Source organism: Petromyzon marinus, chromosome 22 (assembly GCF_048934315.1).
Source record: "Petromyzon marinus isolate PM22_M1 ecotype Great Lakes invasive population chromosome 22, UKy_Petmar_22M1.pri1.0, whole genome shotgun sequence".
In the NCBI taxonomy this organism is placed as follows: domain Eukaryota; kingdom Metazoa; phylum Chordata; class Hyperoartia; order Petromyzontiformes; family Petromyzontidae; genus Petromyzon; species Petromyzon marinus.
This window is the reverse complement of record NC_133688.1, coordinates 13,250,219-13,266,498: the sequence shown is the minus strand read 5'-3', so window position 1 is coordinate 13,266,498 and position 16,280 is coordinate 13,250,219. Positions and strand designations below refer to the sequence as shown.

The following is a 16,280-nucleotide window of genomic DNA, read 5'->3' as shown; positions in this document are numbered from 1 at the left end:
TTACCATTTATACCGCACCTCCCATGAAGTTCATCTCGAGGCACCAGAACACAGAGCTATTTGAGATAATTACTGAGTAAGGATGTGATTCAAGGAAAAAACACAATGTGCTAAAACAATAAAGTATATAATATATAAGCAACAAATGGGAATATACTATATTGAAAAGTTAAACTCTGCCCAGTCCTTGCACTGCTGTGCTGCAAGGGCCCCTGGTTTCTTACCATTCTGTAATTTGCTGACCAGCACCTACTGGACATCTGTGAAAAAAAAGCTTAACAGCTCATCGGATTCCTCCAGGATAAATCCAGATTCGGATTCTTATTCTTACCATTCGCCTTTCGTTTCCCTGGAATGTAGAGGGCCCGTGAGCCTCTCTGTGGGGCCAGACTTGTCGTCTTGTTATCTCCTACAACCTTCACCTTTAAGCTGTATCGGCCAGTTGCCGTAAACTGTGCGAAGAATCTGGAATAAATTCCATCGTTCTTTTTTGCGTCAGCACCTGCACACAGCAGAAGGGTACTTCATGTAAATCATGGCATTTGCTTGAATTTTTGTGCAGCGTCATGAACTCCGACGCAGCAATAAGTGCACTGCACTACGAACCTGGCCACCTGAGTTAAATTCCCAGCCGCGGCTCACATCAACAGCGATATTTTCACCAGTGCTGGTTCACCCCCCTTTCACTTCACTCAGCTGCTTTAGTGGACAGTGTCAAACAACGCCCATGACCGATGTGCTATCGACAGACCTTCGTGCAGCAGTAGATTGACAAAGGGCCATATATTGCACGTGGTTAAAATTGCCACGAGCTATATTTGTTACCGATTATGACACGTGCAGGAATGTAATGGGAAATGGTCTGTGCATGGTCTACCCAGTGCTGTATACATAGGATGGCAAAGTTGATGTCGTGCTTAAATGCGCACGGAATAATTGCTCATCTCTCGTTTACTGCTCTGAGCCAGTGGTGGAAATGTTACATTCTGTTGATATTGTTTTTTTTAAATTGAGGCAATACGCGGGCTCGTTGCATCACATAGTGTGTCACGTGGTGGAACCCTCTACGCGAGCGAACGAGAGAGAGGTGCAGGCTCCGTTGTCCCAAACAAGCCGGGCGCCACCGGAAGGGGTGAGGTAGAGCATTTAAGTAAAGGAGGGGGGGGGGGGACACAAGGGAAGGGAAGTAACCAAAACATCCTTAAAATAATGAATTTAAATAAGAGGCGGCTAAAGGGTGATCAAAATTTTCCCCCCAACCATCCGAGTCAGTGTCTCATGTAGTCCATAGGGGTTGTCGCCCTATTCATCAGTCCCCATCTGCTGACTCCCCATATTCCATTCATATTTATAATACTACCATTTTATCACATCCGGTAACAAAAAAACACAGCTCGACAACGATATAAACAACGTACAATGTCATTCCACCGTTTCTCAATCCACTGCTGCACAAAGGCCACTCTCCATAATGTAGCGGTCATGTGGATTGTTTGACACTGCCCAGGACTGGTGCAATATCACTGCTGACGTTTGCCACAGATGGGGGGTGAGTCTATCCAGAGGATAACTGCTGTTCACTTCCCCACAAACGGGCATTGCTTCTTTGAACCTCAGAAGGACGATGGGTTTAAATACATTTCCCCCCAGCGAGATATTTGCACTCACAACCTTCTTGATGGCGAGCCGTTCTCCCCACCACTGAGAATAGGATGGTAATGCATTTAAATAATATACTCGGACTATAGACAGCCGTTGAGAACATAATTGTTTAGGAACCAATGGTAGTTGCCAGCGGGCATGAGTGCATGGCGGAACCATTTCACCTGAGCTATAGGGTGTCGCTAAAGGTATTGACAATTATGAAATGAAATACGATTTACGTCCGTTTGAACTAGGTTGATGAAAGTATATACACACACACATTTCTTCGTTTGAACATTTGATCATATTAGTTTCACCCCAGGCTAAATCTGCGCAATTTCCACTATGGCAGCATTTGCAACACACACCATGCTGTGTTTTTTGGGTTGGATCACGTAAATATATAAATGTGTCGTAAGCGGGCATGAGTGCTAGTAACTAGTAACGAATTGGCATGTTCTTACTCTTTGTTTTTTTCGGTAAAGTCATGTAGGTAAAAAAAAACCACAATTAACATCTAAATTTAGTTGTTTTCATTTTTTTACGTGACTTTACCGAAAAAAACAAAGAGTATGAATCCTTGCAGTCACGAAAGCTTCAAATCTAGAATTGGCATGTTCTGTTTACGTGACAAACCTTACTAGTTGGCTTTGTCGGATGGTGGTGGGTTTAACGACACATTTATATATTTGCGCGATCTATCCCAGAAAACCTGTATTATGGATGATATTGGTCGCGAAAGCCTACTTGTTATGCTGGGATTTGTCCGAGGTGTTCGTCAGCATCTCAGGTGCGATTGTTTGGTTTGCTTCTGTTACGAGCTGTTGAAGGTCACTTGAGCTTTCCAATGTTTTGGCATAATCGTCTTTCAAGTAACCCCAATATTCATCCAGGCAGTTAAGTAACGATCTATATATTTGAATAGATAATACTTTTTTGGATGCCCAGTAATTTCTGCTCATGTTTTACAAACTCCAGATTCAGTTATGCCGATTATGGGATCAGAGCAGAACAGGCCTGGCCAAAACAAACATAATATACTTCTGCTGTTGTCTGGTCAAGAGCGCCCATCGGCTAATGGACACAACATAGGTTGTTTTTTTGGTTCGGATGAACTTTGGTGTTCACCTATTTACAGATTGGCAACAATCATCCTTAAGGGCGCATTCCAAAACGTTACGCAACAATGTTCACTTTTTCATGGGAAACCCTTTCTCGCACGCCAGCTAACAACGCCCCAGACAGCCCACAGAACGCACCGGCCCCGTTGTCAAACAGCTGCAGCTCGAGAGGCTTTTCGTTGGGCCGCTCAATGGTGGCAATGACGGTGGCGCCCACGACGGGCGTGCTGCCCTGCTTCACCTCCGCGAACACCTGCATGGCGCTCAGCTTATCGTTGCTATCCGTTGGCTTGACGACTTTCACCTCGATAGGTGGGAGGTTACTGTTGGACTGACTGCTCGTGATCGAGATCGCAATGTTGTCTTTGACCGAGTGTTTGTTCTTTAATTTGTACGTCCACGTACCAGGCTGTGAATATAAATATAACAAAAAATACGCATGAATAAAAAAAAACACTTCTACGTTTAGCCGTTAGGTTTTACAGTGTTGTGGTTCGGCATGATGTCCGACGTTTCGTTCCATAAAGAAGCTCCCGGGCCGTAGAGCAAAACGTTGGACGCCGTGCCAAAGACGAACATGCTCCTGTACGACCCCAATAGACATCAGAGAGCTATACAGCACAACCACGAAGCCTACGCAAGGGTACAAACAACAGTTGGCATTTCACATCGTGGCTTTCACTCATGCGGGATTGCAGGATACACTTACTGTGTCACGCATTCCTAATCGATATTTATGGCCTGTCAACATATTTAAATAAACCATAAATTTTGGACAACTTAAGATCCCTGAATGCATTTTCCCACACTCAGAAATGTTATTGTGTGTATGTTGAACTTATTTTACATAGTACATAGCCAATCAGTGATATTTATATTCGGAGGTGCAGGGGAAGGACAACAAACTAAACACACACACAAAAAATGCACTTCAGTGAGAACATTTGCATATTATCTCCTGGAATTTATTTAAAAAAACATTACAAAATACCTCTACCCACCCTCTCTAGGACATTTAAGGCTCTCATTGTGTCCTGAATAAGGCCAATTATTTCAATTGTCAAGCTGTTCCTTTCCTCCCAACGACTCCAGGACAATTGGTGTAATTCCAAGCACAGTAATCAGTTATGAGCAGCAGTCTTGTGAATGGATATAATAATGGATATAATAATGAATATAATAATGGATATAATAATGGATATAATGTAGAAGGCCTTGCTTATAGGTATGATGTATTATTAATTGTATTTGTATGCGAACCAGCAGGTATTCCTTTACGGTACATGTCAAATATAATTTGTCTTATACAATGTGCAGCATTAATTGAGGAATACCGCAGAGTTTGACTCGGCATACGTATGAACAAAATGGAAGTCACATACATCGAGTTGGTTAAACAAAAAAAATATATAACCGTTGGAGCACAACAATGAGACACGCCTGTCAACCCCTTATCAGTGCCCTACCTTATTACAAACCAATTTAGACCTTAATGGTCACCCCGTGCCCCTTATAAATCTCAACGTTCATCCTACAAAGTCCCATCACAAGGGGAGATGTTTTTTGTTGTTCCCCGTATTGAAACGGCTGTACGCCGTATGGACCTGAAAACTCAATTTCCCTGGGCAGGAATACGGGGTAAACCATATAAGTTGACAGGTATGACGTGAAAACAAAGCAGAATATATCATACATTGAGCAATAATTGGAAGTGGATAGCGATAAAAAATTATAGTTTAAAAGAGATAAACAAGAGCAGGCTGGAGTGTTTTTAGAAAATGTTATTTGATCGCAACAAACAGCCAACCGAGTTGTGAATTGAGAGAAAAGTTTTCAATTGCCGCATATTGCCAGCTATGGCACGCGGATCGCAAACTTGGACAATGAAAATGAAAAAGGCAAACTAAATTTGAAGAGTGAACCCATATTGGGCAGATGCATGCATTGAATTACACTTTTGAGACAGAAAGAGGAACACATGGATTCAGGGACCAAAGCACGATTTAGAGACATTATTGACTATCTATGGGGACCTTTTTGCCAGTATCAATGATAAAAAAATAAGAGTATGTTTTACCCTTTCTGGCAATAAAACAGGTGTTAAGATGTTCAAACGCCCAATAGATTCCATTTGAAAAGGCGTCAAGTCTGCATTAAGCATATTATCAGAGCATTTTTGTTAGCATGTTTTTGCCACAAATACGTGTGGTGAATGCAGACTTGATGCTTTGATATGATATTGACTTAAGAAACCTAAGTGGGCATGGGCCAGGCACGTCGTGATTAGAAGGGATGATGGGTCGGTGGAAGAGACTGGCGATGGAACGGCAGCCAATGGAGAGAGGCAGCCCCCAAAATGGATGATCACCATGGGGATGTGAGCGACGTAATCAGATCGAGCGCAGGAATGAGATGGCATTAAGACATCGCAGGACCATGAAAGATGCAAACGGCGTAGAGCAAGGTAGGGTTAGTCAATGGCTGACGATGATGACTCCATGCAGCTAATAACATAGTGTACAATATGTAGCTGTATGCTGTCTTTAGAAATGCATGTCTGTCAGTACTATGCAAGCATATTTTCTCTTTTATAATCTACTGGAAATGACAGTTGACATGTTCTCACCTTTGAAGTGCCTTTGATTGTTAACCGTGCAGTCTTGAACACCGTATCGATGACAAAGTTGTTGTTCTGATAATCAAAGTTGTCTGGGTCAATGATGTGCATCTCTGGCACGGTGCTTGCCAGCCACGTGACCACAAACTGGGTGTTGTTCCCAATGGAGGCATCCACTTGAATTTCCCCTTTCATTGTCTCACCACTGTTGAGGGACTGACCTGTGCTTTCCAGCTTCCCGAGAGAAGCGCACGCACGTACAAAATTAGAATACTCAGGAATGACCGCGTGGCAGACGTTGACGGAATCGTGGAAAGAGATGTGAGATTTTAGGCAAGTGTTAAAGGAGGATGTAAGCCAAAAGACAAATAGCTATCCTAGGTATCTTTCCCAAAGTTGAAACAATTACTAGCAATTTACCGTGCTTAATTGATGCACAAATGAAAAATTAAAAACTCTCCAGTGTGCGACTGTGGTCATCCAGAACAGACCGTACAAAATGTAACGACGCGATGCCCTATCCACTAATACGAAGGAAGACATCACAGTGATCCACTCCGCTACTCCTGATGAGGTTATTTCTGGCTTGACCACCTGAATGTGAAATTGTAGTCGTTGCTCTGCATCTACATCAGCCGTACGAAATAAGAAGAAGTATTGGGACAAATCACAACAACATCGTCTCCTAAGGCCCATTTGCAGGCCGATGCTGCATTCACGTTGTACTACATAGGGGCAGCTGCCACTGGGGATCCCCCTTGGCTAGCCTGTTGCCGGAATAGGAATGGTTCTAATGACATATAAAGTGAGGAACGTAGTGTTCCTTAGACATTTTTAGACTGTGTAGATGCAAATCCTTACCCTTGCTTATGCGGTGTGTCCTGATGTTACCGACATAAGTATGAAGCTTTGTTAATGAGAATACAAAAAAATAGTCTATAATGACTTTCATACACACTTAGCAACATCTGCAGTGTCATTGCATTGAAGCTAGCACAGCGATGTCATTAGAGTGCGACTGTGTCTCTTAAACGTCGTTTTTTTCAACCACCCAGTGGATAGCTAGAAAGCAGCTAAAATAAAAAAAACTAAACTAATTTTTTTTTATTTACCTGGTAAGGCCCACTGAGCTATATAAATATTTTTCAGAAGCGATTTGGCCACATATGATAACTCAACGAAGTGGCTTATCACGTGGACATTTATTGCAGCCAAACGACCTAAACGCACGTTTCTAAATGTGGAGGGAAAATCCGCAGGTCCCCGGAGAAAAATCCACGTGACCGCGAGGAGAACATGCAAACTCCAAATACACAGGCGTCAGTGTAAGTATCAAAGCCATGACCTCCTGTATACCAGGTGAGGTGGTTAACATCTCGCCACCGTGGCGCCTAGTGTTGGCGCGATGCCGCGCGATTAAAGTGAACGCGATTTTGGGTTGCTTCTTCATCATCTCTGTTGTCGTCATCACCTGTAGCACAAGAGAGCTCGTATCGCCATCGTCCGCCTTCGCAGATGAGAAGGCGTCCACGAGACTGTTTGTGTCCAAGTTGTCACTGGCAGAAAATTTCATGCCTCCTACACGAAAACACACAACGAGTAAAACAAACACACACAAAAAAATGTGCAGTTCACGCGAGCGATGTGTACGTTCATGTCGCCGCAATCTCTTTGTTCCGTATCTTAGTCTTCCCTTGCGTAGTGGGGTAGCTATCAAGTGCGCAGGCAGTGCAACTGCACTGGGGCACACCATGGGGGCCGGGACACCGAGCTAATGGAGAGTGGGCATATGTTACAGGGAGCGCCGTTTTGCATTATTTGCACCAGGGCCCATGCCAACCATGCTGCGCAACTGCTACTGTATTCATTCATATTCTTAGCTCTTTCGGTAAAGTCACGTTGAAGGGAAACAATAAAATAAGAAAAAATATATAAAACAATAAAAATTCTCACGACGTTTCGACCATAACGCAAACGGTCATCATCAGGTGTGAAAAACCAACGGCAAGAAACATTTGAAAAGACCGTTTGCGTTATGGTCGAAACATCGTGAGCATTTTTATTGTTTTATATATATTATTATTTTATTGTTTCCCTTCAACGTGACTTTACCGAAAGAGCTAAGAATATGAATTACTGCAGTCACGAAAGCTTTAAATCAAAATGTATCAATACACTTCAGCGGATACCTCCTGGGTCGTGTTTTAACTAAATGTCGGTGTAAATGGTAATATCTCTCTGCCAAAATAAAACAGAGCAATGTATTTTTAAAAAATCATTACATATAAAAAAAAATCACAGCTTAAGTTGGTATCATCATTTGGAGAATGTACAATAGGTAACCTCAAGGTACTGTGCTTTTGATTAACAAAGGTGTACAACAGCCTCTAACCATCACAACGTTGCGTACGCTATTATTTAACGAGCAAAGCCATGCAGGGCTCGATTTGACGTGGAGCCTTTGTATCCACACATTCGCAGAATTCCGGCATCGTGTGGAAGTCCATTCACAACTGAATACGCCTCGTTTCACTTGCTGGATTTTGGTCCGATTTCCGCTGGGTCGAATGGGCGGAGCTCCGTTCCACAAAAGAGATCCCACCGTCGGTATAGCAGTCGGAGTATCGAGGAGGATCTGAGATTGTGCGTTTGCTCTCTGATATTTGTCGGCTCAACCCTAAAGCTGGCCCACTTTGGATCATTCCACGATCGTGCCACAAGGCACTGGTGGAGCAATTTCTGTTCCTGGTGCGGAATTGGCCGCATCCTGAATTGCCGCATGCAAATCGCTTCTGACTTTATGCAGCATCATCCCGTCTTGCCACCAAACAGGTGACAGAAAGGCAACCGCAAAATATATATGTAACCGACGGAGATGCGTGACTTATTTAAAGAGGTTCCTGTGCTGGGATGTTTGTCCAATGCCATTTCATGAGGTTTTGGTCTAGAGGAAACTTATGAACCCCAAGAGAACCCACGCACGCGAAGGGGGTGGCACACAAACACTGTAATCTCCTGATCATCGCAACCACCAACGGCAACAATGTCTTGCAAGCTCTGGAAGTCTCCCATCCAAATACTAACCGGGTTTTAATACCTGCTTCGCTTCAGAAATCAAGCGAGATCGTAAATATTCCCGAGAGAATTGGTCACAAACGATTGAAAAATCCCAGTTTTTTTTCTGAAGTCTCTTTGTGGCATACCGGCGGTGGTTAGTTTCTCAAGTGCTGGGTCCGCGTTTGGTCCCAGGGCTATGGTGTGTACAATGCATTGACTATTTTGGACTTCAGCAACACAACTGCTGATACCAGAGTCTTCTCCGTCAGTCAGCAAAACAATCTCATCTCCAGACACATCACCATCCAGCGCCCTTAGAACCTGCAACGCATCAAATCACCCATGTATGAGCCATTGTGTAATTAAATGTCAAAAATCTTGTTTCAAATCTTCAATATTGGCCATTATCAGGTGCCGATGACTTGCAGTGAGAGAAGAAATGACGCAGTCTTTTGGACTCACCTGAAAGGCATGCCTGACTCCCGCGCACACATTGGTTCCCCCGTTGACATTCATGGGGAGGTTGTTTTTAATTAGCACACGGCTCGCTTCGTCGGTTATTTTCGTCAAAGCAAGGTTCGTATTTGCTTTGCTGTTGAAAACGATGATCCCTATCAATGTTCCTGCATCCAAAATTTTCATGATGAAATTCTCAGATGCCTGCCGCATCCTTTGCAAACGGTTTGCCTGCATGCACGCGCACAGAAACCAGCACGTCATCAAGTATATTCCACGCTGAAATCTGATGTGCGTTCAAGTTTTGACGTTTATTTTGCTTAATCCGGTGAGAACTCAAGAGATGAGGATAGTCTCATTTCCAAAGTGACACGGAGTGGATAGGGCTGCTGAGAATATTTTTAGTGACAGACCTACAGTAGGTACAGTATGTCGGTTTTTAAGCTTAAAGTAATCAATATCTCCGCCAACTTTCTCCCTCGTTGCACGTACTTTCTGTGTTTGAACCGGCATTAAAGCTCGGCTCATTATCCCCAGCATTACTTCTCTACAACCTCTTACCACAGGGAGTTTCACTTCTGTGTTCTGCGGCAGCAATCATGAATCTCCAGAAACCAGTTCTTAAGTATGGGCTTATTGATCATTAAGATGTTTTCTCCCTTACTTCTTAAACCTATAGAGCCAGGGGCACAACTGGCTAATTCAACAGGGGTAAGCAAGATACGACTCTGGGCCCCTGCATGTTTTGAACCCATATACAATAATGGGAGCCTATAACTCCATATATTATTTGAGTTGCACTATGTATTGGGTTCAGAGGAAGGCAATCTCACAGTGACAGTATTAATAAAAAAAAATATGTAAAGGTACATTACTCACAATTAAGTTATCATGCGTCTTGCTTTCATGCTTATGTCAGTTACCAAAAAAAGTCTGGTGGTGTTGAGCAACAAACACCAGTAGCGCCGCTACTATATTTTACGCTGTGTGTATTTTTTTCGGAAATATTATTTTTCACATTTGTAACGATGTCTTTTGTTGGCATTTATGGTTAATTGTTGGAATATTTATTTTTTATTTCTCTAAACATGTTTTTTTTACTCGCTTATCTGTTTATTTGGGGCCCTCCTTGTGGCCGACCAGGCCCTTATGCGTTGCGTAACGCCACTGCATACCCCCCCCCCCCCCCCCATAGTTGCTCCCCTGGCTTTAGCCCTTGCTGGCATAAGAGACTCTACCAAAGGGAGCTCTGCAGGGCTCTTCTGGGGAATATTTTGGCATAATCTTCAATATTGGCCAGACGTCGTGGAAGAGTTTGTGAGTGTGCCTACACTTTACCTCACCTCACGTGACCTGCTGACTGACTGTCGTGTACCCGTTTATACCGCGGGGTGAACAGAGGTGGGGGAGGGGGGTTTAAGAAACATTTCCATTGTTTCCATGGGAGACGGAATTAAACCCGCGACCTCTTTTAATCAACAGATTAAAATTATCAGGATGGTTTTAAGCTAGTATCAAAGCTAAAAATAACATACGAAATCTGTTGCTACATTTGGTTTACATCTGATGAATGCAATCTGATCAATATTATTGGTTATTTTTTCGATCTACGTGACTTTACCGAATGAACCAAAGCACATGAAGGTAATCACATTTGATAGTCACCTGTTTACACCAGAGCGTGGCGTTTCGAGATGTTGTACTGCTGGCAGGGTGAGCCACGTATGTTTCAGTGCATGGTACAAGGACCCGAATGTGATCGCTGTAAATGTGCTCACCCCGTTCATGCTGCCAGACACGTCCAAGACGAGGGTGACGACACGGGCTGTGGGCTGCAGAAGCGTAAATGACGGCTGCGTGTCCGTTCCGACCGGCAGTTTTGTTTTCACCTTAAAATCGTTGTGCCGCTGCATGATTTGCCAGGTGCTCTTCGAGGCACACAGACGGTTATGGAGGGTGGGAGCGGCCTTGTTGTGTTGGTTTACAGAGCAGAATTCTTTTACCTGCAGTTATAGCGGCCAAAGGTTCATCCGCGTTAATGCCTCCGGTTAATGTAGCATTGACGGTGCTTAAAAATGTTACACGTATGCGCACGCACGTATGAATGATGGATGTTGTGCACAACATAAATTTAGGATGGATCAGGGCCAGAAATGAAGAGGCAAGGAAGAGGGAAGTAGTGGAACCCATCTCAGTCAAGCTGAAAGTCGACTAGGATGGCTTAGTGGGACCAGTTGTAAATAATGGAGGAAAACCACATAGGAGGAAAGGTGAGAACATGGAAGAACGAAAGGAAGATTGTGAACATGTTTGATGTTAGCCTGGTGTAGAACGAGGTGGTTCGAGCTGGGGAAACACGATTTAAGTGAATATGGAGTTAGGCGTGGAGATAGCCCAGGGTCGGAGTGAGTATGAGAGAGAGGACCCACAAGTTGGACCCCCACAAGTGTGGAAACATGCCAGATATAAGAATGATTTTTTTTGTATATGTTCTACCTTATTTTTTCTCACAATAAGAAGCTTGTAAGTTCAAATCATAACCATGGGTCAACTCAGTCCATTATACCAATGGAGTCGATGAAATGAGTAATAATGCTGGAAATAAAGAGTGGTTTTCCTCTGCAAAGCCTGTCCCCTGACTCAGTAATGTGGAATTTCAACCACTGGTTCAGAGTCACTGATGGAGATGAATACTTTGGTTTTATTATTTCTTATTGAGAACGACTCGGTATCCATTGGCATGACAATAACCTGTAATTTTTGTGACAATAAGAAATTGATATTTACGTGCATTTATCCAATCCTTAAAAGGAGAGGAAAGTAAAATGATGCGGCAATCTGTTATCATCTGGGACAAAATCGGCATGACATAGTTGTGGTTTAATCAGAAGCCACAATAAACTGCCTTGTAGACTACCACCATGAATATTGAGTCACAATTAGTAACATATACTGGTAACTACGTTCATATTCATGTGAGGGAGATCGGCCTAAATAGACACTTCAATAATTCATAACATGAAATGTTAAAGCCCTTATATTTCAGCATATATAAGCCCTAGAAACACCGTGCGCAGGATAGATCAAAGTGCCTGATAGCATGGGAGGACAAGGACTAAGAAGAGACAATGACGATTTAAGTTGGGTGGCAGCCAAAGGAGGAAAAATCCCCAAGAGGACATCCACCACAGTCTTGGAGTGATGATTTCAGAACACATGCAGGAGCTTAGATGGTCTGTTGCATCGCAAGACCCTGATGAGATGGCACGATGGCTTGGGGAGCCTTTCATCCAGCAGTGGATAGATTATGGCTGATTATGATGATAATGGATACATGATGATGATGATGAGCGGTGGATCTACTGCAATTTTCAGATGTTAAAGTGCGTTTCCTGTCTGGGCCAGGAGCTTACGTTGTCGAGGGCCTGAATGGACATGATGGAGCTTGTTGCTGTCTGAACCACGTCTGGGAAAAATGTGCATCCTTCTTCTGGAAGGCCCGTCTTGGGATCAATGTTACAATTGCGTGTAGAGACGCTATCATTTCTCATCACCATCACGTGACCACCCGTTAAGTCTTTGGAACACCTGTGTGCGGTGAAGATGTACATGTCAACTTAACAATTAGGGTAAGACAGAAGTATCTCAGTTTAAATCAGTTATATATTTCAGTTTCTTTGCATGATATACATTCCTCAATTGTTTGAATGTTTTTAACTTTTATGATAACTGTTATGGTTTTTATGTGTTTATGTGATTCCCCCCCCCCCCCCCTAAAATCTATAACAATGTTGTTGTTGATTTCAAGGGAATGGTTGCACAATGCTGAGCGTGCTGTGCTATGAACTCAGTAACCCGTGTTCCATTTCCAGTTACAGCTAACATCAGTGGCGGATTATATCTGAACGTACCCCTGGGACTCCACTACATCCCTCTTTCACCAATCCACACTGACCAAGTGTGGCCAAACAATTCCCATGACGAACACAGCAGCGTTGAATTGTCAAAGGGCTATAAATGATCATTATCGTTTGCTCTTAAAAGGCAATTCATCAGATAAAGTTTGCTAAAATATTAGAGCTGTGTAAACCATGAAGAGTTATAAATGACAAAGTGCACCAAAAATATAACGCTGTGATATCTCCAACAAACATTTTTACGAAAAACTGGAGTGCTGATGGAACCCCCCCCCCCCCACCAGATTTTATCTGCCACTTGAGAGAATCTACCCATTGCATTGGTTCAATCAACATGAACTGTTGAAGGCTCTAACTGCTGGCTACATAAAATGCAGGAAGCGGTGGAGAATAAACATGACACTGACCTTGTAAACTCGATTTTGCCTTTATCCAAATAGAAGGGCACTTGGTCGTTGTATTCATCATAAAGTCCCCAACGGAGGTGGCCCCATTCATGGACAAAGACTTTTCCTGTGACACAACATAAAGACAAAGTGAATCCCTTATAACCTTACCAGACTGTTGGGCAAAGTGCTGTTAACGAACGCTTATGAAGGTCAGCACGGCACATGAGGGGGTGGGTGGCCAGCACCACGCCCGCCGCTTTCGTCTCCCTCGTGGCTATGTTTACGCATCGCACTAGGCACTCATTTGAGGCCGAGTTGATCTATGACACAATACACACACTTGCATTTGGCCTGGACAATAACGAAAAATAAACATCCATTAGGAATAAAAAATAATATTGCCTCAAATGTGTGGCTGTTGTTTGATAAAAAAAAAGAACAACCACATCTGCTTGGACAAGTGAATGAATGTGTGGGTATATTCCTCTGACCCAACTATTTGGGTCAGAGGAATCTCGTTAAAGATGGATCTCGTTAAAGATGTTATTAACAAAGAGACCAGTAAATAGTAAAATGAATAAATATAACATTAATTATACAATATTGGAGAAATAAAAGGCATGAATGTCAACAGAGGAAATATTAATTAACCATCTCAGGTCTGTTGGTGCCAAATCATGAGGATCAATGGCAATGAACTACAGGAAATTATTGAACTATTTTTTTAAAATGGCTTTTAAAGTTCTGCTCAAAATAAATGTAAGAAAATCAAAACAAAAAAAAGTCAGAAAAAGATCGAGGGTCGAATTTGAACTGTGTTGTTTGATCGGTATCGCTGAAGGTGAATGCCTTCAGGGAAGTCGTGGACTGGATACGCAACTGCGCACAATTCTGTGTCACTTATAACTGCTTTGCCGTTACTTATTGACAATTATGGACTCTTGTCCTATCATCTCATAGAGTCCCTGGCACGTAATAATATGCTACACAGTGGGGGTCGCAAAATGCCGATTTATTACTAATAAACCCCAATGATTCGATCGAAATTAAGGATTTCGATCGGATCATTGGGGGTGGGGGGAGGGCACGTGCCACCCCCCCTCCCCCCCCCCACTGGCTCCGCCAGTGCTCAGAGGGACAACTGGGAAACATGCTAGAATTTAAACTGAGGGAATTTATCGACAGTCGATTTAAATAAAAGAATAATTACATAATAAGTGTGGACATATTTGACGGCAGTACTTTTAAAAACTGATATCATGAGAAGCAGGATACCAATGTGTCTAAAAAGGTGTTTAATCAGTGTGTATTACCTGCAATTACATATGGATCAGAAACATAGGCATCGAAAAATAATATAGAAGGACATCTGAAAGTATGCAATGATGCACAGATATGCATTCTTGGAATTACAGTGATTGGCAGGAAGAGGAATATGTGGATGAGAGAACATACACAGATATACCATGTTGACTGCAAACATATTTTGGGCAGCACACATTGCAAGACTTCTAACAGATTGCCATAAATAAATCAGCCACGTGTATAATGTAATAATGACAATGTCTCATCGACAAAAAAGCTCTGCAAATGAAATAAACAAATTCATATATCATGAGTCAGGCAGTTGAGTTAATGGGCAAATTTTAATGTTCACGCATCATCGTAAAAGTGCCGACCTCTGTTCATAACAGAGCTCCAAAAAATGTTGCTGACATCATACAATCTGCTTGAGAGACTTGCTCGGATTTGTCAACGTAACCTCTGAGGCACTGTACCTCGGGGGCCGTATGCTTCCAAGTAGTGGTCGGTCAGGAGGAAGTTAGGAGTGAGGTGAATGTACTGGCCAGGCTCCCCACACAGGCCAAACTGGTGTGTGTACGGCGAATTGTCGGTGGGATCATCGCGGGACACAATGAGCACATCTGCCTGCATTCGTACACACAGCGAGCGACCAGGGCAATTCTGTCAGCGCATTTCAAAGTCAAACGTCATATTGTTCTTCGCTCAAAGGAGCAAAGAGGTGGTGCTAAACTGTGATTGTTGCAATGAGCCAGGTATATACAGTAAGTTCCATATCCCCATGGCAGGATCCATAATCTTCATAGGATGACCACTGTTGACATCTCGTAATCTGTCATCCCAAGCCAACTCAATAAAAATTGGGGCAATGTATTCTTTTTTTACCCTTTTGTCCATTTCTCAATTTTTTCCACGGAATAAAAAAAGATATATAGATCTCTTCTAGAGCTTTAAAATGACACGTGACTCACTCACCTATTTACGTCAACTGAAGAAAGTAACTATAGCTGGAGTCACCAAGTGGTGTTGCCAGGTAAAACTTTGATGCTCTATATTTGAGGAGTGAGAGGTCAGATTGACCTAATATGTGGGTGGCAATCTTATTTGCCAAATACAAAGAGCCTTACTAAATTTCGTCGAAAATGTGTTTTTGTTAAATTACTTAATTACCCCAAAATTATCTAAATTTGTATGGTCTTGGATGGATTGTGAGCTGAATAGATTCCCTCTGCAGTGGAATTTGAATGAGTATCCTTTCAATTGTAGCTGGAACATTTTAAACACACCACCCAACTAGAAATGTCTCCATTTCGCATCGTACTCATATTCAGTGCTGGATAAAATTGTCTGATTTTGTATTAATCTAGTTATAGGTTTAACGCGTAGGCTTTCGCGACCAATATCATCCATAATACAGGTTTTTTTAGTTAGATCGCGCCTGATGAAGCTAGTTATAATTACTGGCGAAATGTCGTACTCAGATTGTAAATGTTGTGGCTTTGCTCTCCAACACACCGGTGTGCAGTACTAGTAACGAATTGGCACGTTCTGTTTACGTGACAAACCTTATTAATTGGCTGTGTCGGGTGGTGGCGGGTTTAACGACACATTTATATATTTCCGCGATCAAACCCAAAATACCTGTATTATGGAATCCAGTTATAGATAGAATATTATGGTTAAAGCAATTGAAATAATGAATATAGAATATATTTTAATATATATGTATGCATATAGAATATATATTTTAAAGACTTTAGTATTTTTTAATATTCAC

At 42.5% G+C, this 16,280-nt stretch overlaps 1 protein-coding gene across 1 annotated transcript in view; it reads right to left on the bottom strand.

Annotated features, from left to right (window-relative positions):
- The window catches only part of LOC116944991 (calcium-activated chloride channel regulator 1-like), a 32,046-nt gene that overhangs the window by 6,054 nt on the left and 9,712 nt on the right, over positions 1 to 16,280 (bottom strand). The window contains exons 3-12 of the mRNA XM_032959004.2: positions 14,980 to 15,130; positions 13,220 to 13,325; positions 12,309 to 12,483; positions 10,674 to 10,898; positions 8,902 to 9,126; positions 8,586 to 8,760; positions 6,854 to 6,960; positions 5,392 to 5,616; positions 2,904 to 3,174; positions 332 to 502 (exon numbers count right to left, since the gene is read on the bottom strand). Coding sequence (XP_032814895.2) covers positions 332 to 502; positions 2,904 to 3,174; positions 5,392 to 5,616; positions 6,854 to 6,960; positions 8,586 to 8,760; positions 8,902 to 9,126; positions 10,674 to 10,898; positions 12,309 to 12,483; positions 13,220 to 13,325; positions 14,980 to 15,130 — 1,831 coding nt within the window. The remainder of the gene's footprint in view (positions 1 to 331; positions 503 to 2,903; positions 3,175 to 5,391; positions 5,617 to 6,853; positions 6,961 to 8,585; positions 8,761 to 8,901; positions 9,127 to 10,673; positions 10,899 to 12,308; positions 12,484 to 13,219; positions 13,326 to 14,979; positions 15,131 to 16,280) is intronic.